At 51.8% G+C, this 22,322-nt stretch overlaps 1 protein-coding gene across 2 annotated transcripts in view; it reads left to right on the top strand.

Moving 5' to 3' along the window:
- The window catches only part of SMOC2 (SPARC related modular calcium binding 2), a 153,435-nt gene that overhangs the window by 29,890 nt on the left and 101,223 nt on the right, over positions 1-22,322 (top strand). For both annotated transcript variants that reach the window (XM_061130559.1, XM_061130560.1), the window contains exon 2: positions 18,218-18,389. In XM_061130559.1, the coding sequence (XP_060986542.1) occupies positions 18,218-18,389 (172 nt within the window). The remainder of the gene's footprint in view (positions 1-18,217; positions 18,390-22,322) is intronic.

Genomic DNA, 22,322 nt, shown 5'->3' on the forward strand with positions numbered 1-22,322 from the left:
GAGGGGCCTCGGGGGTGTCAGGGCTGTCCCCGAGCAGCGGTGCCCAGCCTGGCCCTTCCTGGGCACGCCTGCCCACCTCCTCCTTGCCCACTCATTGATTACCGCTGCATGTAGCAGAGCTGTTGCCATTTCTCTCTGACTTGTCCTCTTCTGCTGGAGGAGCCTGAAGGTGGCCCCATCCGATGAGTCACCTTCTCCTCCAGGGCGGTCTCTGGGCAGGGAGGCCGGGCTTCCGTGGTCTGGCTGACCTGTGCTCCCCTCCGGGGCCCTTCACCTCCCCACTCCATTCCCCTCCCCTCGGTTCTGACCTCTGCGGGGTCCCCTTGAGTGACCTTAGAGCAGACCTGAGTGATCCATCGTTAGCTTTATAATTTATTCAAACTGATCACCTCTTATCAGGCTGAGGGCAAAAGTTATCTTTAAAATATTCAGAGTACAGAAACCTGTCTGCAAGGTGTGCTACTGGAGTGCCTTTTAGCTTTTGTTGAGCTCCCCACGCACCTGGCCGTATCATGTATAAAAGGATGAAGCATCGAGGTGATTTAAAAACTGCCACATGATCAAAGGATATACAGGCACGTGGTGCACAGTCTGCACATAGGTGGGGCTCTCTTTTCCCTTTTGAGTGTTTTTTGAAGTAATTTCTATGTATCTTTTATAAGCACAGCAGGAACATTTTACAGTCATTTTGATTGAGGAATTTTTAATGTGATGATATCAACAGTTAGTTTATCATTTTATTATTTCACTCCCTTATTATTGCCCGGCAACCCATCTGTATTAGCGTGCCAGGGCTGTCATGACAAATTGCCATAAACCGAGTGGCTTAAAGAACAGAGTTTATTGTCTCACATTCTGGAGGCTGCGAGTTCGGGGTTAAGGGGTCTGCAGGCTTGGTTCCTTGGTGGCCGGAGGCAGAGCCTGACCCAGGCCTTCCGGCTCTGGAGGCTCACTGGCTCCTCGCTGCTCCTCAGCCTGTGCCCCTGGCTTTAGGTGGTGACCCCATGTGCGCGTCTGTATTCAAGTTTCCCATCTCATAAGGACACCCAGTCATTTTGGATTAAAGGCTCCCTTTCCTTCTGCATTACTCCATGAACTTAGCTAATGACATTATTTCCAAATAGGGTTGCACTTTAAGGGGATGGGAGTTAGCACCTCACGTGAACTCAGGGACACAGTTCAACCTGTGACATCAGTGGTTGGATCTGAAGCCCACTCTTATTTTCACTGAGTACAGCCTCGTCTTAAATTGATCAGTGCGCACAGCCCTTGTTTCTAAAAACAGTCATATTCGCAGGTGCCAGGAGTGCAGATCGAACGTATTTTTCAAGAGGAAGGAACGCCATTCAACCCACAATAATACCGCAATGATACCCTCAGCCTTCAAAGCACCAGCTTTGCCGAGGCGACAGTCTTAGCTTTCCTGGATGTCCTTGTAGGGGGAAGTGACCAGGATCCAGGTTCTCAGCCAAGTCATCTCAGTCCTTCCAGGAAGGCTCTGTTACGGAGTAAAATATATGGGGGCAGGGGCGGGAACCAGGGACGCAGCCTTGGAAGTTCATAGAATATGAACGAAAGTCACTGCTGTGGACCAGAGATGGGCTCCATGGGGAGCTGATGCCCACCCCTCAAGCCCACCGCCCCTGTGGTTTATGGGGGGCAGTCTGGTGAACTTGATGGGGCCCGAGAAATCACTCGATGCAAGCCCCTGTTTTATAAATGCTGAAATCTGCATTGAACCAGGGAGAACGGTCAGGTGGGTAACCAGGCGGCGGCCTAGAAAAGCTTTGAGACTGCAGGTCGGTAAACCTGGATGCCAAGTTGCGCAGGGCTGGTCTTGCCCTGCTGGAGAGGCAGTGCCTCCCGCCCGACATCCACGCACCTCGGTCTCACGTGTCGCGGCCACAGCCTCATCTGGGACTGGAGCCATGTGGCGGGGGGCCTGCCGCCTCCGCGTGAGCGTGTTCACGGACCACTTAGAGCAGGGAGCGTGCCTTCCCATATAAAGTCTGACCCTGTGTCATTCTTGGCAGTTCACCCCTGACAACAGGAAATATTTCTGGATCATCTCATATAATTTACAGTGGGTCAGTCCAATTCATTGCAAATATTTCTCCTATCATGTATCTGAGTAATGCAGGGGTTTTGATTCGAGTCCAGCTGAAGTTGGATGAATCTGAATTCCAGAGGCCTGAGACAGACAATGCTGAACAGAAAATTTTATTTTATTAAAATCATAAGTGAATTTGTGTGTGTGAAGTTATAGATACTTAGATGAAGTGCAAAAGCTAGTTTCCAAAAGGTTTGAAGAGTGAGATGAGAATAAAGGGCAGTAACTAGGAAAAGATGTTTCTGAGACCAGGAATGAAAAGGTTCTGGGAGGTGGGGAAGGTTCTGGAAGGTGGAGGCTCCTTTGGTTTAGAGTCTTGTGATGACAGTGCCCTTCTTTCAAACCGAGGTCAGTTAATCCTAAAATATGTCCATCAGGGTCAGGCATAACTCCAGGTGAATATCTGAAGATTAAAATTATTATTACTAATAACAATAAAATGCTTAATGAAAACTTAAACCAAAACAATAATCCCACACTTGTGTAAAAGTATCTACACATATGACCTGCAGGAATGTTTTAATCTTATCTTATGGACACAGATGCAGAAATGCTGTTTGAGTTTTCTTAATTGTGATTTTATTTTGTTAGGAAATTGAGACAAGTTTTCACTATTTTAGGGCCACTCACATATTCTCCCTCCGTTCTTTCTTTGATGAACCTACTTTCCTCACTTTAGAAGCCAGTTTTCTAATTTACTGAATCTCTTTTAATTAATCAATTTCTTTATATTTTAATTGATTCTAATATTGAATTTGCTTCTGAAACTACCAGTGAATTTATTTAGACAAAATAATGTTACCCATTTTTTCCCTTGTGCATGAAAAGTTGTATTCAAGGAGAACATTTCTTGTGCAGGCAACGATAAGGAACCTTCCCTGTCTAAACTGAAAAACTCAATTGTATTTAAAAGGAAAGCTCCAATTTGACATTTTGCATGAGAACACTCTTGGCTTGGAATCAATCTTCTTAAAGATGTAAACACACATAAACACACACACACGTGTGATGTTTATTTTTAATTCACAAGACTTCCATTTTCCCCGTTAGTTCACCTTTTATTTTAGAGAAATATCTAATAAGAACTATCAGAGACGTCAAGGGAGAACCCACATCCCCACCACCAGCAGTGGCCCTAATGATCAGGTTCTCCAGTGACAGGCTGATCAAATATGATTAATCCAAACCTGGCAGTTTCGCTCTTGTGATGCCCAGGTCTGTGGCACATCACTGCTGGGGATGAAACCGCATGGTCAAAATGCAGGCCTGGGCGTCAGTTGACCCGTTTCACGGTTACAACCGCAGTGAGGGATGATGTCACCACACAGCAGCGCTGGCTCACCTGCGCGAGCTTCTCTCCAGGTTTCCAGGTGACTGTGGCCGTGGGGCCAACGACAGTGCGAGGGACTGCGCTTCTAGAGGACAACACGTGCGGCGTGCAAGAGGCCCCCGTGGGTTCTGCCCCTGCCCCGTGCCCACGTCCTCCATGAAAGGCTTTCTCCGGGGCACTGTTGCCACCTGCTCGGTGAGGGAGGTTTCTTCATTAGCCTGTCGAGGGCTTGTCAGGAGCCAGTGAGATTATTTAGGAGAAAATTGTCTGTATTTTGGCATGAAATCTTCCTGAGTCCTTTCTAACTTGGTGTGAAGGGAGATTCAAGGAAGAATTCACAAATTTAAAAGAGGACTAAACTGGTGGGATGTTCATATGTGCTCAGAAGTGACCTGTTTGAAGGACAACTGGCTTGAACTTTCATCTTTATTGGTACAGATGTGTTAAAAAATCCAACTCCCACCAATTTATAATCTTACCTTGTGTAAGATGTCATATAGCCTTGCACAGCGATGAAGGGAAATATTTGATAAACAGTGCACAAAGAGCTGGGTATGATTGCGCGCGCGCGCGCACACACACACACACACACACACACGCAAACTTTAAAGTCAGTGATAGTTTTCCAGAACCAAAGGAAACTATTCAGAAAGTGAGAGTGACATTCTGTATACAAAGGCCAAGGGGTCCCCGGCATGGACCCCACTGCGGTAAGATGTGGTCCTATAATAGTACTATAATGTAAAATGATGGTAGTTTGGTAAATTAATGTAAAAATTCTAAGTATATTAAATCCTGGCTAGTTAAAATTAGCTTTAGATGAGCAAGTTGACAATGTGGACATAATTTCTTTTTTTCAAAAAATATATAAATCCTAGTGTCCTTTTTCTAGCTAAATGTCAGCTAAGAAAATCTATTTCAGCTGGCTCTTACATGCAACACATCTTCTGGTTTTGAACCATCTTTGTGCTGTTGCCGTTTTCACTGGTTTTTGCCCTGTGGTGTTTTCTGACGCCAGCTCCTGGAGGAATTTGATTTTGCGCAGTAGCCACTTTCTGGAATTTCGCATGTCAACAGCCATGGACACAGTAACTTCAGAATGTTAGGAGTATAGAATCATCTCATGCCTTTGGAACAATCCTAAATTAAAGTTTTGTCTCTGTTTCCATTATAAACCTCATTGTTTTCTTGGTTTGGCATTATTCCAGACATACTGGTCGAAATCTTGGCAGGTTTGCTCAATAGTCCTACCAGATGTTGAGGAGAGTAGTTTTTCCTCTTGAGCATTCTGAGTGAATGCCTTCTTTATGAAACGGTCAAACTCAGGGTCTGGATCAAGACAGCTGGACACTGGGGAGCAGGCACTGGTCCTGTGGCTGTCCTAATTAGATTTTAGGTATACAAGTGCTAATTTACTTGGCAAACACCTAAACACAGGGGGTAGGTCTCTATCCTCTACATTTTCCCCCCTGAATTGAACACCTAGGCAGCATCTCTCTGGACATTCCCTGGAGCGCTCTACCGGGTCAGAGAAGGCATCTGAGTCCTTCCGGGTCAGTGAACACGCGGACGACGTCTCCTCGGCACATCTCCACTGTCAAGAAGACAGGAAAATCTCGCAAGGTCATTGGTAATTAGCAGTGCCTCCGACTTGCTCCCTGGTGGTTCAGAGGTTAAAGCGTCTGCCTGCAATGTAGGAGACCTGGGTTCGATCCCTAGGTCGGGAAGATCCCCTGGAGAAGGAAATGGCAACCCACTCCAGTATTCTTGCCTGGAGAATCCCATGGACGGAAGAACCTGGTGGGCTACAGTCCACGGAGTCACAAAGAGTCGGACATGACTGAGGGGCTTAACTTTTCGACTTGTTGGGCTCCGAGTTGAGCCTGCTTTCGGGGGCAGGGCCCTCTAGGACATGGAGCAGACACACACGGACAGGTGCACTTTCCTGACGCTGGTGTTCTGTGATAACTCTCCCAGGACGGTGGTGCCAAAGCTGGGACAGCCACCCCAGAACAGGGCCAGCCTGAGAGGCGGGGACTGGGGAGACCAGGGCCTAGATCTCTGCCTTCCCTGAGTGTCTGAGCCTGCAGGCCTGGAGGAGAGGGGTCTGCTCAGTCAGAATGGGGGTGCCGGTGCCAGGATCCCAAAGCCCACTGCTGATGAGCCGGGCGTGTGTGTGGATGGGCAGAGTCTGTGTGGATGGGCAGGGCCTGGGTGTGGATGGGCGGCACCTGTGTGTGGATGGGTGGGGTCTGTGTGGATGGGCGGGACCTACATGTGGATGGGCGGGGCTTGTGTGTGGATGAGCAGGGCCTGTGTGGATGGGTGGGGCCTGTGTGTAGATGGGTGAGGCCTGTGTGGATGGGGGGGCTTGTGTATAGATGGGAGGGGATTGCGTGGATGGGCGGAGTCTGTGTGGATGGGCAGGGCCTGTGTGTGGATGGGCGGGGCCTGTGTGGATGGGCAGGGCCTGTGTGTGGATGGGCGGGGCCTGTGTGGATGGGCGGGGCCTGTGTGTGGATGGGTGGGGCCTGTGTGGATGGGCGGGGCCTGTGTGTGTGCTGCAGACCCCCTTAGGCAGGGGCTTCTGTTCTTACGAAACAACCTGAGTCAGGACGCTGCCACGAAGGGAAAGCAGCGCTGCCGCCACCCCTGTTACCTGGGCCCCCCATCCTGTGGTCCCTGCCCTGATGGGAGGCCGGTGCAGCCTCGGCTGTCGTGGCCTCAGGGGAGGCAGCCAGGACAGCGCACTTGTCGCGCATCCTTCGCTCTGCCGGGCACCCGCTGGCGGCCTCATCCTGCAGGGCGCTCAGCATGGCCAGGGTCCCTCCTAGCGCTCCTGAGTTCTCCTCTGAAATCCCCCAGTTTGTCGTCCTGTCTCCTTGTAACGTTTAAGCCTCTGTGAAGTGTGTGATGCTCTGAGCACCTCGGGGGAAGCAGAGCAGGCATCTGCCACGGGGTAAGGTGTCTGCTGGGGACACCCGTTCGGAAAAGGCCGCAAGACCTCCTGGGACAGAGCGTGGTCTCTTTCTCTGGCCCCTGCCTCCCCCTGCGTCCCTGCGCATGCTCGCAGCAGACCCGCCTGCCGGACGATGGGGCCCCTCTCGCTCCCCCTCCCCTTCCACCCTCACCTCTCCCCACCTTCACCCCTTCCCTGGTTTGGGTTTGTTGAGCAGTAACTTGTGCCCCTAAAGGTAGGGAAGCTCAGGCCACTGCCCACGCCCACCACCGGCCGGCCTGTCCCCTCGCCCTGACGTTGACCCCCTGCTCTTTACCTCCATCTCAGGACCTCTCCTCTCCCTCAGCAGGACCTCTCTTCCCTCCAACTTTCTCTTCCTCCTGTCATTAAAGTGTTTCTCCTTCCTCTGTAATTACAGGTGTGAATTTCAAGATAACCTTTTCAAAAGGTGATTCACTTCTCAGCGTTTCATGTTTGTTTCATTAGTAATGTAGCCTGGGATGGATATTGATGTCTCTTTTTGCAACCGGTCATTTAGAAATTGGGGTTTAGGGAGCTGGTTCAGGAGATTAATTACCCTTCATCGTTGCTTCCAGAGCAGCGTCTAAGAGCCGCCAGTGATGACAGAAGCGTGTCCTCTCGCTGCCCAGGGCCTGGCTCCAAGCCCGGGGGGCTGAGAGCTCGATGCAGCCAAGCAGCTGCGTTTTCTGTTTCATTTCACTTGAACTCAGTGCAAGTAGCTGCGTGTGGCTGGTGGTTTCATGAGCTACCTGACCCCCCCCCCCCCAAGTCCTGGGGTGAAGCCCCTTGTGTCTGGGTGATCAGGGCGCGGAGCTGTCTCTCCGCCTTGGCCCCTGGGAGGAGGTGAGGCAGCCCAGCACTGGCGTCGGTGATGGACCGCAGGAGTGCCAGCGGCCCGTTCCCACCCGTCGTCGAGATAGTGCTCCAGCTCAGGGATGATGATAACGCTGAGCAGCGAGGTGCCAGCGCCTGGAGATGAAGAGGGTCCATTTCGGAGAATTCTGCTCCAAGGCTCCAGGCCTTGGCTATCTCCTAACGTAAACACGGACTCTTAAAAATGTGAAGAATCTGCTTAACGTGTAAACCGAGGTGATGGGGGCGTAGGCCATTTTCGTTTGTGTGGATGCTGACGTGAGGCATCCCTGAGTCGCCCACAGGCCGGGAGGAGGGGGAGACCTGGGAAAGAGACGAGAGGGCAGGAGAGGGGGGCTCCTGTGCCCCCAGCCCCTCTTCTGTGCATCTTTCCAAGGCTGCTTGTCAAGACCAGGCCCTGCGTGTGGGTGAAGAGTGAAGCCTTTGGGTGGGTGCCCTGGGGCGGGAAGGCACAGTCATGGCCCCCAGGTGGGTTTCCAGCCATTAGGATTGTAGTGAAGAGCAGACCCCAGGCCCAAAGTCTTGAGTTTGGTTCTAGCCGCATCTTGGATGAGCCGGTGAACTCCCTTGGGAGCCTCAGTCTCTTCTTTGGTCAGTGATGCACCCGAGCTTGTGTCCTCTGGGACCCTCGGTCTCTTCATCGGTGACCCCTGAACTCCGCCTGCCCAGCCTCCAGGCCCTGACAGCATCCTATCCAGGGGGCCAGCCTCTGCCCTGGCCCCAGGTCATGTGGACAAAGGCGCTTGGCTCATTTCCACAGAGAAAGGGCTTTAGACTTCCTTCTGCGGGTTTCTTTCTCCTGTGGTGGCAGTTGTGTAGGTGTGCGGAGGTGAACCTGGAAGGGGGGAGGGTTTCTTCTGGGCTACTCCTTCCCCTGGGAAGCCTCCCTGCCTGGCCCAGCATGGAGCATGCGCCCCAGTGGTGGTGGGGAGCTCGGGTCTGGACACGCGGGCTCTCAGGGGTCATTCCCTTCTCTTCACGCAGCCAGTCCTTGTGAGGAAGCTGCTTTGTGCTTGGACCCATGTGGATCCGGCAGGACCCAGACCTGTGAGCGCTGGCTTCTCATGACCCCAGCCTGCAGCAAAATACCCTTGCTTTCAATTCGTCTCCCGGGCACTTGCGTTGCCCCAGGAAGGGCCAGACCGGGCTCACAGGAGGAGGGACGAGGTTGCGGTGTGATGAGGGCGCAGACGATGTTTCGGGTGCTGCAAAGGTTTCGCCGGTCTTGGATGCTGACTTGAACCCAGGTTCTGGCTGGTCTCCCCCAGGAGTCCCAGGCCCCTGACCGTGCGTGATGTGCTCATTCTCACCTGAAGACATCGGGGCCGCGTGAGCGCACCCGAGACCTGGGGTGAGCCTGCTTCCCCGCCCGGGGAGCGGTCTCCCTGCCGCTTCTCGGGCAGACGGGCCTCTCACCTGCTGCCCTCCGCGGGCTGCCCTCCGCTCCTGCCTCCTCCGCCCGCCCCACCCTCCGCGGGGACTGTCCTGCCGTGTGGCGCGCGGCCTCCTGAGGTTTGGCTCGGGAGCAAGCTCTCTGGTGCCTCTGCTTTGGGATGCGTTTCCCCTGCTGCGCAGGTCTCTTTAATAGCCTTACCATGTACTTTAGCGTAATTTGCTCTAAATGCTTTAAAATGAGTAGAAACCTTAAAAAAGAAGCCTTGGCTGAAGGCCTCTGGAAATGTCACTTCATCAGCGAATGTGCTGGTCTCCTGGGCGACGGAGGGCAGACGGAGGTGCCGTCTGCCGTCCACTTGGTGGCCCGGAGCGGACGAGGCTGTCGGGGCGTTTATGAGCTCCCCCTTATGACAAAGCGCAGGGCACGGCACCTCTGGGGCCGCCTTCTCCATCTCCGCCTGTCCTCTGGCCTCGTGCTGGCCAGGCCGTCTGCCGGCCCCTCTCAGAGGGCTGGTGCGCAGGGCGCGGTCCCCGCCCCTGGGACTTTGTCCCCACACCCTGTCCGCGTGCATGGATGTACCCAGATGGTCCCTGAGGTGGACACCGGGGATTCCCCAGGGTTGACCAGCGGCCCAGCGGACAGCGAATAGGTGGACACAGAACTGACCCCAGTGTGCAGGGTGGAGGGTTTGGAAAATGGAGTCAGACATGAGCGTAATACTTATTTTCTAGGCTAATTTATCCTTTTGCTCTTAGACACAGGGAGGGTGTATGAATGATCTTTCGTGTGCTTTGATCTGGAGGCACCTTGGGCACACAGGAAGGAGGCATCCCACACCAGGCTGGTGATGAGAGATGGACGTTTCAGGTCATAGAGCAGGTGTGTCTGCTGCAACACACTCATGGCATGCACTCCTGGGATCAGACGTCTTCCTAACGCTTAAATGTCTCTGAGCCCCGTATCCCTCCCCATGTCTGGTTGCTCAGACACGGGGATTCCCCAGGGTTGACCAGCGGCCCAGCGGACAGCGAATAGGTGGACACAGAACTGACCCCAGTGTGCAGGGTGGAGGGTTTGGAAAATGGAGTCAGACATGAGCGTAATACTTATTTTCTAGGCTAATTTATCCTTTTGCTCTTAGACACAGGGAGGGTGTATGAATGATCTTTCGTGTGCTTTGATCTGGAGGCACCTTGGGCACACAGGAAGGAGGCGTCCCACACCAGGCTGGTGATGAGAGATGGACGTTTCAGGTCATAGAGCAGGTGTGTCTGCTGCAACACACTCATGGCATGCACTCCTGGGATCAGACGTCTTCCTAACGCTTAAATGTCTCTGAGCCCCGTATCCCTCCCCATGTCTGGTTGCTCAGACACGGGGATTCCCCAGGGTTGACCAGCGGCCCAGCGGACAGCGAATAGGTGGACACAGAACTGACCCCAGTGTGCAGGGTGGAGGGTTTGGAAAATGGAGTCAGACATGAGCGTAATACTTATTTTCTAGGCTAATTTATCCTTTTGCTCTTAGACACAGGGAGGGTGTATGAATGATCTTTCGTGTGCTTTGATCTGGAGGCACCTTGGGCACACAGGAAGGAGGCGTCCCACACCAGGCTGGTGATGAGAGATGGACGTTTCAGGTCATAGAGCAGGTGTGTCTGCTGCAACACACTCATGGCATGCACTCCTGGGATCAGACGTCTTCCTAACGCTTAAATGTCTCTGAGCCCCGTATCCCTCCCCATGTCTGGTTGCTCAGACACCTTCTGACCCTGCCTCAGGCCCTGGTCACGCCTCAGTGAGTCCCGCTTGGTCGTGTTACCACAGCTTCCCAGACAGTGAGCGTTTATTGAGCACCAGCTGTAGGCCAGACGTGGTGCTGGGCTCGGGCCTCGTGGGTGAACACATTCATCGCTACCCGCGAGGCCCCAGGTGCTCGTAAGCAGCTGGCCGAGCGTCCCCTGAAACGTGCGCCCACTTCCCAAGTTTGTTCTGTCTCGCAGAGCCGCAGCCAGAGGAGAGCACGGAGCTGTGAAGCGTCCCTTTGGTCTACGCGCGATTCTTACCGGGATGCTGTTGAGAACTGGCACTTCACTGTCACTGAACTCATGAAGAGAGTGCTGGCCTGGGGTCCACCGAGACCCCTGTAGACATCTTCACATCACTGTGTGTGGTGACATCCCGGGGACACAGGCCTGGCTTGTATGAGCGGAGGTTTTAAGGCCTTTGTGCAAACAAATTGTCTCTGAGCCTCCAGAGTGGGGTTGAATGTCGAGTCAAGAGCTTTCAAGTGAGAATCAGAGATCATCCTTGCGCTCACGTAACACCATCTACCTGTGTTTTATTTTGAGACTCTCAAACTCTTCTTAATAAAATACAGGTAGATGTTTGAGAGTAACACTAGGACTTCCCTGGTGGCTCAGATGGTAAAGCGTCTGCCTACAATGCCGGAGACCTGGGTTCAGTCCCTGGGTAGGGAAGATCTTCTGGAGAAAGACATGGCAACCCACTCCAGTACCCTTGCCTGGAGAATCCCATGGACGGAGGAGCCTGGTGGGCTACAGTTCATGGGGTTGCAAAGAGTCGGACACGGCTGAGTGACTTCACTTTCTTTCTTTCTGAGAGTAACAGAGTTCCTACTGACTCTCAAATAAACACAAATCTGGAACAATCAAAACCCAAGAGTTTCTTATCTCCAAGAAGTATTAACAAGAAGCAAAAATATCTGTTTTCATTATTGAAATAAATATTAATGTGGAGGCAGAGAAGGAAAGTAGATAAAAAAGACAGGCTTTGAGAAAAGAGAAGAGATTTGCAGAGCAGGGCATGGAGCGGAACTTCCGCCTGTCCCTAGCTGTGGGGTCAGGAACCAACGCTCACCGTGTGGAGGGTGCCTGAGCTCAGGGGATCAGAGACGCCCTGGGTCCGGGGACCAGAACCCCACAAGGACTCTATAAAAACATAGAAAAGTCTTATGTCCTCTCAAACAAGACAGGAACGCAGCGCTGGAAATGAAGCAAACAGTAGCACCGGCCCGCCCACCTCCCGTTTCCTCCTCGGCGGGTCAGCCCCCGCCGTTCCTGCTCATCCCAGAGCGTCGGGAACTCCTGTTTCTCAGCCAGGCTTCAGGGACCGCCGCTCTGGGAGTTCTCAGTCCCCGTGGGGCTGTGTTAGTGTCCACGTGAGGCGGGCAGCACTCCTGTGTTTGTCTTCGGGCAGGGTTCCTGCAGCCCCTGCGCCAGCTCGTCTCCTGGGTCCCATCTCCGCGCACGTGCACCCCTCCCCATGGACCCTGAGTGTGGAGCCCACCTGCCCTCACTGACTGCATCTTCCTGCAAAGCTTGCCCCCTCCTCTTGACACCTGAGTTACCTCCCTCTCGACTTCATGCTCCTAATTTTCTTTTTGAAAATGACTGTAAATGGGAGGGTCTCTTAATGCTCATACTTGAGGCTTTGGTGATCGGAACGCGGCCCAGAGCAAAGATGCCCTGGGGTTGAGTGGCTGCCTGGGAGGGCTTCCTGCAGGTTGCATCTTTGTGTCTTTTCCAAGCACAGCGTCATCCACGTCCTTCATCTTATTTTCACAATAACGATGATGAAATAAGCCTTAGTGTTACCATCATATTCATTTCACAAATGAAGAAGCCAAGGATTGCTTGGCTAAGAGGACGACTGTCCCAATCACACAGCCAGCTGCCTGTCTCCAGGCAGCTTCCTCTGCCCACTCTGCGCTGCAGTGCCGACCGGCCCCCAGACACACCGGCATTTATCAGCATTACGATCATTTGCCCTTGGTTTTTAAATTCTTGCAGATGCCCCGTGAATACAATGAAAAGCCATCAAGAGACCCCAAATGATGCTGGTGACACCTGTTATCAATACTGAGCTGTCTCCGTCACTGTTTCACTCAGCATCTTAGACGTATTAAGACAGATCCCCCTTTGCAAGACCCACAGTCTATTGTTTTCACCTATGTTGCCGGCTTGTTTTTCAAATCAGAAAAGGGGGGATCTAGTAAAAGCCCATCCCGCTGGCTCCGTGCCGCCCAGTGCCTCCTGGTGATCCATCAGCCGTGGCCGGGCGGCTCCCGGCAGGGCCGTGCACGCATGGAGACACAGATGCCCTCCTCACCCTGCAGTTCACTTCGTCCTTCTCAGGCACAGTGCGAGTCTCGTTATTTTAGTTACTCACACGGCTACTGCAAAGGTCAGCAGAGAAAGTGCTATTACTCCCACTTCGCAGATAAGCGCACGACCCCCCGCTGCCGTGCTGGTGGTTCCGACCGTGTGCGGAAGGTCCTGCGTAGCGTCCGGCTGTCACAGAATCCACTTGTCGTGGGTTCACGGCATCCATGCTAATTGCCAGTTAATGGCCAAGGCCTGGAGGGCTGTCACAGCGTGGGGGTCGTTTTGCCAGACTGTCCGCTGGCGTCATCTGTGTTCAGCGAGCAGAACACAGACTTGGGAATGTTGTGGTCTCAGGAAAGGGGGCCCCAGTCCCTCCCAGCCCTTGGTCTGTAGGCCAGTCTCAGCACGGCCCCCGTCAGACCCCCCTGACATCATGCTCTTGGTTTGCTCCCCTGAGTCTGTGCGCTTGGACTCGACACCTCTGTCTTCCTTTCCCGTCGTCTCAGAGGCTCTCTTGGGTGAGAGTCTTCAGGTCCCCACCCAGGAGTCAGCAGCCCATCCCACGGCTCTCAGGCGCTCACGCTGTCCTCGCGAGGCCTGCCGGTCCTGCATCGTCCCGCACGACAGGACGGGTGTTCCCTGGCCGAGCCGGGTGGTGAATCCTTGTGTGCTGTGTTTGCTGCCCTCTGGACCTTAATCTCCATGAGGACGGGCCCTCCTCTGAACCCTCGCAGAGTCCAGGAAAACGCCTGACAGAGGGCAGTCCCCTAATAATCACTGAGCAATCACAATCATCTTCAATTCAAGATGGACCTGACTCCTTCCTACCTTAGAAATACGAGGCTTCATCCCTGTGGGAAATAGAGGCAAGGACTATTAAAATACTAAAGTAGAGTGTTTTTTAAACATGCATTGATTGGTGCATGTTAGTTCCAGCAAGTGGATGAGGAATAAGTGAATGAGTGAGTGAGGGAGAGAATGGATGAGTGAGGGGTAGCCGTCTCTGGGCAGAGAACACCCCACAGTAGCCGTGCTTCCCTGGAGCGTCTCAGCTGCAGGCTCAGGGCTGGAAAACGCTTGCCCAGCTTCGAGCCATGGCTTCGGTTCTCTATTCCGCTAGAAAGTAGGGAGCACCCTCCTGAGATCTGAGACAGCTCAGGCTCTAAAGTGTAGCTGCTCTTTAACGCAGGCTGTGTGTTTGTAGTCCTCCCCGCCTCCTTCCTTGGTGGTTTAAGGTCACTTCCTCCCTCGAGCCCCCCAGATCCACCTGCACCCCAGATGCCCCATGGGTTCTGCCCTGTCTCCCCTCCCTGCTGTGTGGGCCTCATCCTGGCATCGAGCAAGCACGCTTACTTGGAAGCTGTGTTCGCTTTCCGGTGGCTCATTATTTAGAAAGTTCTTGCTTTGGGGAATCTTCCAGCTGCATGATTATGTAATTCAGAGATGTTTTTCTTAATTTAACCCATGCCATGTGTTATCTCGTAAAAATGGCATCTTCCATCAACATATCAATATTGCATGGGAAAAAATTTGTCTGTATTAAGAGTTTAATCCATTTCTTAAATGGTTTCACTTTGTTCCCACTTTTCCTCTGGTTTAAACCCATTCATTTATTAAGCAGAATATGGGCCACGGCTTTAATCCATGTACACTTGACCTACTTTTTCTAATGCCGCAGCCCCTTGACCTGCAGGCAGATATGCACGTGCAGCCCCTTAGTGGCCCCCCCAACATGTGCCGACTGCACTGCGTCCTGAATGGAAGAGAGATGGGCCCGGGACCCTGAGTCGTTGCTGCCAGAGCGGTGCTGAAGGTGTAACAGAGTCCCTCTAAACTGGACAAAGTGCCTTTTATCGGAACTAGTGTGAAGACCCTCAACCACGTCCATTAGTGAACACTAAATTCTTTAGAAGGGGAATATTTTATTTTCCTCTCTGGGCTTTGTTTAGTAAAGAATCCAGCTCCTTGAAAAGATCACATTCCTCTGTGCACTGACTCTCCTGGAATTTAATTGCTGGTAAAAGGGGGAAGGGGGAGAAATGTGGAGAAAGTATGAGTTCTCTCATTTCTGAGAAAGAACAGGTCCATTGTTTGTTCCACACCATTAAATTACCAAGAATTACAGTCAAATCCCAAAGGCCTGAATGCTCGACTTTTTAAAAAATGAGAAGAGAGAGGCTGTTGCCCTCCATTTAGAGAGAATGGTAATTACGGTGTCTTCCCTAAGCCATCTGCATTTCCTCGTCTTATGGTTTCAGGAAATACAAATAGAGCACCTCTTATACGTAAAAATTAGCAGGATTTAGGTTATTCCCTGTTTTCATCTGAAATTGAAGGGCGCTCCTTCTGGGCGGGCGCCCATGTGGGCCTGGCCTGGGAGGGTCCCGGGATGTTTCACCGTCAGCTTTGCTCCTCTGTGGCCCCTCTCCCAGTCTCTCTTGCTTTTGCACAAAACTGCTCTGGTCCCAGCCAGCTGTGAGTCATAGGAGCAAGTCTGTGAAAACTAGATGCTTGTGAGGAGCGGAATGAGGCAGCTTTGAAAGACAAGCAGCATTTCATGTGACGGGATCCCTCACGTGGAGGTCCTGTCTCCAGGACTGAACAGGGAGAGTGAAAAGAAAAAGAGGTTGAAATTCCGCAGTGACAGAATTCATTCAGCGTGCTTCTGTGCTTTTTTCTGTTCAGCCGTGTCCGACTCTCTTTGACCCCGTGGACCGCAGCACGCCAGGCCCTCCTGTCCCTCACCATCTCTCAGAGTTTGCCCAAGTTCATGTCCATTGGGTCGGTGATGCCATCCAACCATCTCATCCTCTGTCATCCCTTCTTCTGCCTTCAATCTTTCCCAGCATCAGGGTCTTATCCAATGAGTCAGTTCTTCACATCAGGTGGCCAAGTATTGGAGTTTCAGCTTCAGCATCAGTCCTTCCAATGAATATTCAGGACTGATCTCCTTTAGGATGGACTGGTTGGGTCTCCTTGCTGTCCAAGGGACTCTCAAGAGTCTTCTCCAACATCATAGTTTGAAAGCATCAATTCTTTAGCACTGAGCCTTCTTTATGGTCCATCTCTCACATCCATACATGACTACTGGAAAAACCGTAGCTTTAACTAGATAGAACGTTGTCATTAAAGTGATGTCTCTGCTTTTGAAAACGCTGTCTAGGTTTGTCATAGCTTCCTTCCAAGGAGCAAGTGTCTTTTAATTTCATGGCCGCAGTCACTGTCCACAGTGATTTTGGAGCCCAAAGAGAATAAAGTCTGTCACTATATCCATTGTTTCCCCACCTATTTGCCATGAAGTGAGGGGACTGGATGCCACTATCTTCACTTTTTGAATGTTGAGTTTCAAACTAGCTTTTTGATTCTCCTCTTTCACTTTCATCAAGAGGCTCTTTGGTTCTTCACTTTCTGCCGTAAGGGTGGTGTCATCTGCATATCTGAGGTTATTGATATTTCTCCTGGCAATCTTGATTCCAGCTTGTGATTCATCCAGCCTAGCTTTTCACATGAGGTACTCTGCATATAAGTTAAATAAGCAGGGTGATAATATACAGCCTTGATGTATTCCTTTCCCAATTTAGAACCAGTCTGTTGTTCCATGTCCAGTTCTAACTGTTGCTTCTTGACTAGCATAAAGGTTTCTCAGGAGGCAGGTAAGGTGGTCTGCTATTCCCACCTCTTTCAGAATTTTCCACAGTTTGTTGTGATCCACACAGAAAGCTTCTTTATTTGCTCTATTTAAGAAATATATATATATATATATTTTTGCAAAATCTTGGAAAAGCAATGATCTCTTTTCACTTGCCTTTTGGTTAAAATAAGCACAGATCATTTCAGCAAGTGACCTTATTCACAGGAAACATTAGAGCAGGGTAAATCTGCCCCCCTCGTCCCCGGAGCCCCACTGGATAAAGCTGTGATGCTCCAGATGCTGAGCACGGTCTGGTGGCTGGAGCCTTCATCCAGAAACCCTGCAAACGGCCCCTCATCAGCTCCCAGAGGTTCAGGTAGAGAAGTGGTAACCCGCCGGCTCCCAGCCACAGTGCTCTGGCTGCCTTTCTTCCCGGGACCCCACCTGGACCCCAGGAGGGATGTGGTTCCCCCGGCAGCTGACCCCCAAACCCGGGGCCCTTCCCTCCCCCGGCTTCACCTCAGCTTCGGCATTGGTTTGTCTTCACGTGTCACCAAGCAGGACACTCGGAGATGAAAGGGGCGAGTTTGGGTATCTATCTTCTCAAGGGATGAGGCGCCCTGAGTTTGAGACTTTTCTCTCTGTTTCTTCCTGACGAGACAGCAGGCCGACGCGGTCCCTGAGCTTCTGCTGAACTGCGTCCCCACTTTCCTCCGGCTCCGACTTGAACAGGGGAGGGTCGCTGTGAGCAGAGCCAAGTATTACGGCAAACCTGCTGGATCAACCGTTCAAATGGCCCCAGTGCCCAGGGCTCTGCCCACACCGTGGGGTGTTGAGAAGTGCCGCACCTCGGCGGGGGCCTTCTCTCCTTTAGTGGCTCAGTGGTGCTCCATTAATCAGAGCAAGGGCCTGGGCGGGGCAGGCGATGCTCCAGTGACCACGTCCTCTAACCCAAAGCAGCGTTGGAGTCGCCTTCATGCTTGTCACTGTGTCTGGGGTGAGGAGGACTAGGCAGGGCTGGGGTGGGGATGTGTGGGGGGTTGGGAAGCTGAGGGGGGCAGGGGACGCCATCCACTGTGTGGGGGCGGGTGTGGGAGGCTGGCGGCCAGACCTGAGCCCCTCTGGGAGACCCCAAGCTCTGAAGCTGTGTGTCCAGGTCATCAGAGGAGCCAAGGCAAGGACAGGGACCTGGGAGGGGCCCCTGGGCAGCGGCTCTGTGCCTGTAGTGACCCTGCAGCCCTGGGTCCTCCAGAGGGCCCCTAGGACCCGTGGAGCCAGGGCATAGGTCAGAAACTGACCTTCCACATAAAGCGGTACCTGGGGTGTGGATGAGATTGTGTGGTGCTTTCCAGCAGGGAGAGCCTGCTCCCCCCCTATTCCAGAAAGACAGGGGGCTCCGGACACACGTGACTTCAAAGCTGATGGCAAAACGTAGTGAATGGAGGGGTCAACCAGGCACTGAATTCACTGACTCAAAGAAAAGCATCGCTATTCAGACAGTTAGAGGTAAAAAGAACACGTGTGTCCCAGGGCAGAGCTGGACGGTGTCCCAGGCCAGTGGTGGAGCGTTCAGAGGTTCAGCTACCAGATGTTGAGCAGAGCAGGGAATGACCAGTTACCTGGATGTCTGAGACCCTGGAGGTCAGAGGCTTCTGGGCTTCCCACCGTGTTTCTGGGACACTCCCTCAACACCAAGTGGCCTAGACAGCCTCCTGCTATCCCCAGAACACTCCTTGAGATGTCTGGCTTCTTTTTTCTTTTCTCCTCCAAGTTTTTGAGAGTTGACCAAGACAAGGACAAAGACTGCAGCTTGGACTGCGGGGGCTCCGCCCAGAAGCCACTGTGCGCCTCGGACGGGAGGACCTTCCTATCTCGCTGCGAGTTTCAACGCGCCAAGTGCAAAGACCCCCAGCTAGAAATTGCTTATCGAGGCAACTGCAAAGGTAAGTTTCCTTCCACCACTGTTCAAGAGCCAAGCCCCAAAATGTACATTTATGTGCTTCGTCTTCACCTGGCCAAGTTTTTCTGTGCAAAAGTCAAGGGTTTCTGCTCCTGAATCTTTGTCAGGGCGCGTAGCGCTAAGAGTCGTTTTTGAATCATTATGTTCTTGTTGAATGTTCTTTTTTCTTAGAATGTTTTATGACATCACACATCACAACATAAATTCATCCAGGTTTCACAGAATGTTTCCAGAGTCTCCTAAAATTATTCTTTCTTGCCCCCGTTTTTTAAAGTGGTTCTTTCAACCCTTTCTCATTTCACTGTCTAACATGTGGGGCATGTATAATAGCACCTGTGCTGTTTTCAGGGATTTTTTTTTTCTTCTTTGTTGGCGCTGATTTTACACGTGTAATTTTCAGTTTTCCTGATTTAAGAAGCGGATTTGGAGCTAACAAGCAGGCTTAGAGCAAAACATTGAAACGTTTCCCGTGTTAATGAAAGGTTTGACTCAGCAAAACACGTTTCAAACACAAATAGAGTCATTTTCAGAAAGAGATTTGACTTTCTTTTTCTTATTATCTAGGAGAAAAGACCACACAGGCTAAAACCCTCTTGAGACCATGTCCTGCGGTGTCTAGCTATTAGCCCAACAACCGCTCAAATGAAGGGAAGCCGGTGCCTCGGGCCCGCACTCGGCCAGGCTCTGAGTGAGCTGCTGTTCCTTTCACAGGGCCACCCGGCCTAGGGGACAGGTCCGACTCACTTCTCCCCGTGACAGAGACGGAGCTGCCTGTTCCCTGGGCCTGGGTGCCGCTCCTGTTGGCACCTCATGGGGCCCTCTGCCCACGGGCGTTGGGCAGCCCAGCACCCAGCTTCCTCCTGGCGTTCGATTAGTGTGCCCTAAACTCTGTGAGGAACGTGGAGCTAACTTTATGCCTTGATGGCTGTCACACACCTCAGCTGTCTGCACTGAGAAATGGGAAGTGACCCAAGAGTAGACTCAAGTATCAGGGGATCTACCCTGCAGAGAAGCTTCTAGAAGCAGTGGCCTATGCTGGCTTAGCTCATGAGGACAGGTGTTGTGGCGTGAGGTTTGAGTTTTATGTTCCTCTTTGGTGCCCTGTTCCTTTAGACACCCCCATCAGATATCCTCTTGGAGACAACTCCTGTCAGACCCTCAGCTGGAGGACCGTGAGGAAGCTGCCATATTAAACTTCTGTGTTGGCCGTGGTCTCCATGGGCGTCTGAGAGGCATTAATCACACTGAGGCCAGAGGCCCATCCATCCGTCTGTCTGTCTGGGTCCGTCTGTCAGGGTGGACTCTCCCAAACCTCGCACTTGGAGCTCTGCAGGGTCCACCTTGCATCGTTTTTGGACAGGAGGCCATGTTGTTATTAAACACAGATGGCCTTTCAGTAATGTCATTTTTAGCTTACTTGTGTTTGGATCCAGCCTAACTTTTCTGGATAATTCCTTGGTTGGAATTCTCACACCTCACTGAGGAAATTTTATTTTGTAAATTTATGACAAAAAATGAGATAAGGGAGAAGAAGGTTAAAAACTACTGCTGTGATTGCAGCCATGAAATTAAAAGATGCTTGCTCCTTGGAAGGAAAGCTATGACAAACCTAGACAGCATATTAAAAAGCAGACATCACTTTGTTGACAAAGGCCCATATAGTCAAAGGTATGCTTTTTCCAGTAGTCATGTACGGATGTGAGAGTTGGATCATAAAGAAGGCTGAGTGCTAATGAATTGGTGCTTTCAAACTGTGGTGTTGGAGAAGACTCTTGAGAGTCCCTTGGATAGCAAGGAGGTCAAACCAGTCAATCCTAAAGGAAATCAACCCTGGATGTTCATTGGAAAGACTGTTGCTGAAGCTCCCATACTTTGGCCACCTGATGAGAAGAGCTGACTTGCTGGAAAAGACCCTGATGCTGGGAAAGATTGAAGGCTATAGGAGAAGGGGCAGCAGAGGATGAGATGATTAGATAACATCTTTGATTCAGTGGACATGAATTTGGGCAAACTCTGGGAGACAGTGAAGGACAGGGAAGCCTGGTGTGCTGCAGTCCATGGGGTCTCAAAGAATTGGACATGACTTAGTGACTGAACAACAATGAAGGTAAAAACAGAACTTATCTCCTAACATCAAGTTTAATTCAAATCAAAAGGATTAAAATAAAGAGAATGTGAAGATACCTATAAACTTCAAGATCAAGTTTATTTGGTGCTTCAGTGACTGGGGGTAGCAAATATATACAGTTACTTTAAAGAGACGCTGTTAGTTGTCCAGCACAGTTTGAAATAAATGGGCTTTATTGTATTGACATTGTAGATCTGGGGGGCAGGCCTGGGGCTCTGAGGCATCTGCTCTCAGCCCCCGTCTCTGGGTCTGGCGATCTGAGTCTGGTCCGCAGGGGGCCGGAGAGAAGGGGTTTCCCGCCTGCAGCAGACTTTTCTTACATAAGCAGCCTTTCCCTGGAGCCGGGCTAGGAGCGGGAGCCGGACCCAGATGGGATGGGCCCCCTCCTACCGGCTGGCTTGCCTTTCAGGTCGCTTCCCCGTCCTGTCGTCCTGTTGCCTGAAGTCCAGCTTCTAACACCCCCAGCCTGCCCCGGGCCACATGGTGAGGGTTCAGTGTGAATAGGAGGGGCCTGGTGCTGGTGGGCGGGATGGGCATCCTGGTGGCAGCGGGCAGCTGCTGCTGTCCCACTCTGCCCAGGAGCGCTGGCCAGACTCCACACCAGCCCAGCTCAGGCGCGTTCCGCTCTGACGGTGAGAGGCGGAGAAGCAGGCCGAAAGGTCCTTCTACTGCAAGGAATGCAAAGACCCATCCGCGTTTGCCCTGAATTGTTCCTGGTGTTGAAATTGGCTGGTGAATCAAGTATCAAGTTGGTGACTGTGAAGCTGTGAGTTTTGAAGACATTTCCACGTATGTGATGGGTGAGAGCTTCATGGGCCAGTCTCTTTTGGATGTTCTAGTTTGGAAGCAATTGAAATATTTCAGTATTTGGTTAAGTTGGAGGAAAATGTTTTTTGCATTTCCTATTATGCTCTCCTGGCCTTGAACAGAAGTGCAGTGGTTTACATAAATAGGTTTTTCTCATATTTCCTTTGAAATTTGTGGAGTTTCTATTTTTAGAACCCAGCAAACTGATTAATGTTTTTCTTTTGATCTAAGACCATTGGGACTGCCTTTCTTTTCAAGCAAATCTCTGGCATTAAATTTAAAAAACAGAAGAAAGAAGAAAAAGAAAAGTCAAATTCCAGGAGATCTTGGAATTATTCTGAGATTTCTGGAAACACAGTCATAAAGGATTCTGACAAAGGCAGCTTACTGGAGATTCTAAGACCCAGGTCTTTTGAGTGACGGATGTGTAAGAAGAAGAACACTGTTGCAAAGCGATGCCTGGTATTTCTCCTCCTTCTTCACTGCCCGAATCTCACAGGTGCTGTCCTAATGGTCATCGCAGTGACCGCTGCCCGTGTTGGGGTCTCCGTGGGCGTGAGACACATGAGCACAGAGGTCTGCAGAGTTGTGCAGATGGACCCCATCACAGTTGTGATGACTTCCAGACCCCTCACTCTTTCCCTGTGAAAACCTGAGTGATACATACCTGGGCGTTCACTCCGGCCGAATAGTGACCGTCGGCCTAGAAGACTTGGGGTTGCTTACGGGCCCTTTGTCCCAGCTGGGCTGCTGTGATGAGTGTCACCTCAGCGTGCTCAGGCCAGGCCGGGCCCTGGGTCCACGGGACCACCTGCATTCACCCACATGACCCGGGCCACTTGTGGGGGACGCCCTGCCGGCCTGGGCAGGCTGTGAACTCCGTTGGTCCTGCAGGGAGAGCTCAGGCTGCAGCTCTGTTTCTGGACATTCCATGAAAGGCATGACGCATGCACATGGTCAGCGGGGCTGTCGCCCCTGAAA

This window comes from Dama dama, chromosome 26 (assembly GCF_033118175.1).
Source record: "Dama dama isolate Ldn47 chromosome 26, ASM3311817v1, whole genome shotgun sequence".
Classification (NCBI taxonomy): domain Eukaryota; kingdom Metazoa; phylum Chordata; class Mammalia; order Artiodactyla; family Cervidae; genus Dama; species Dama dama.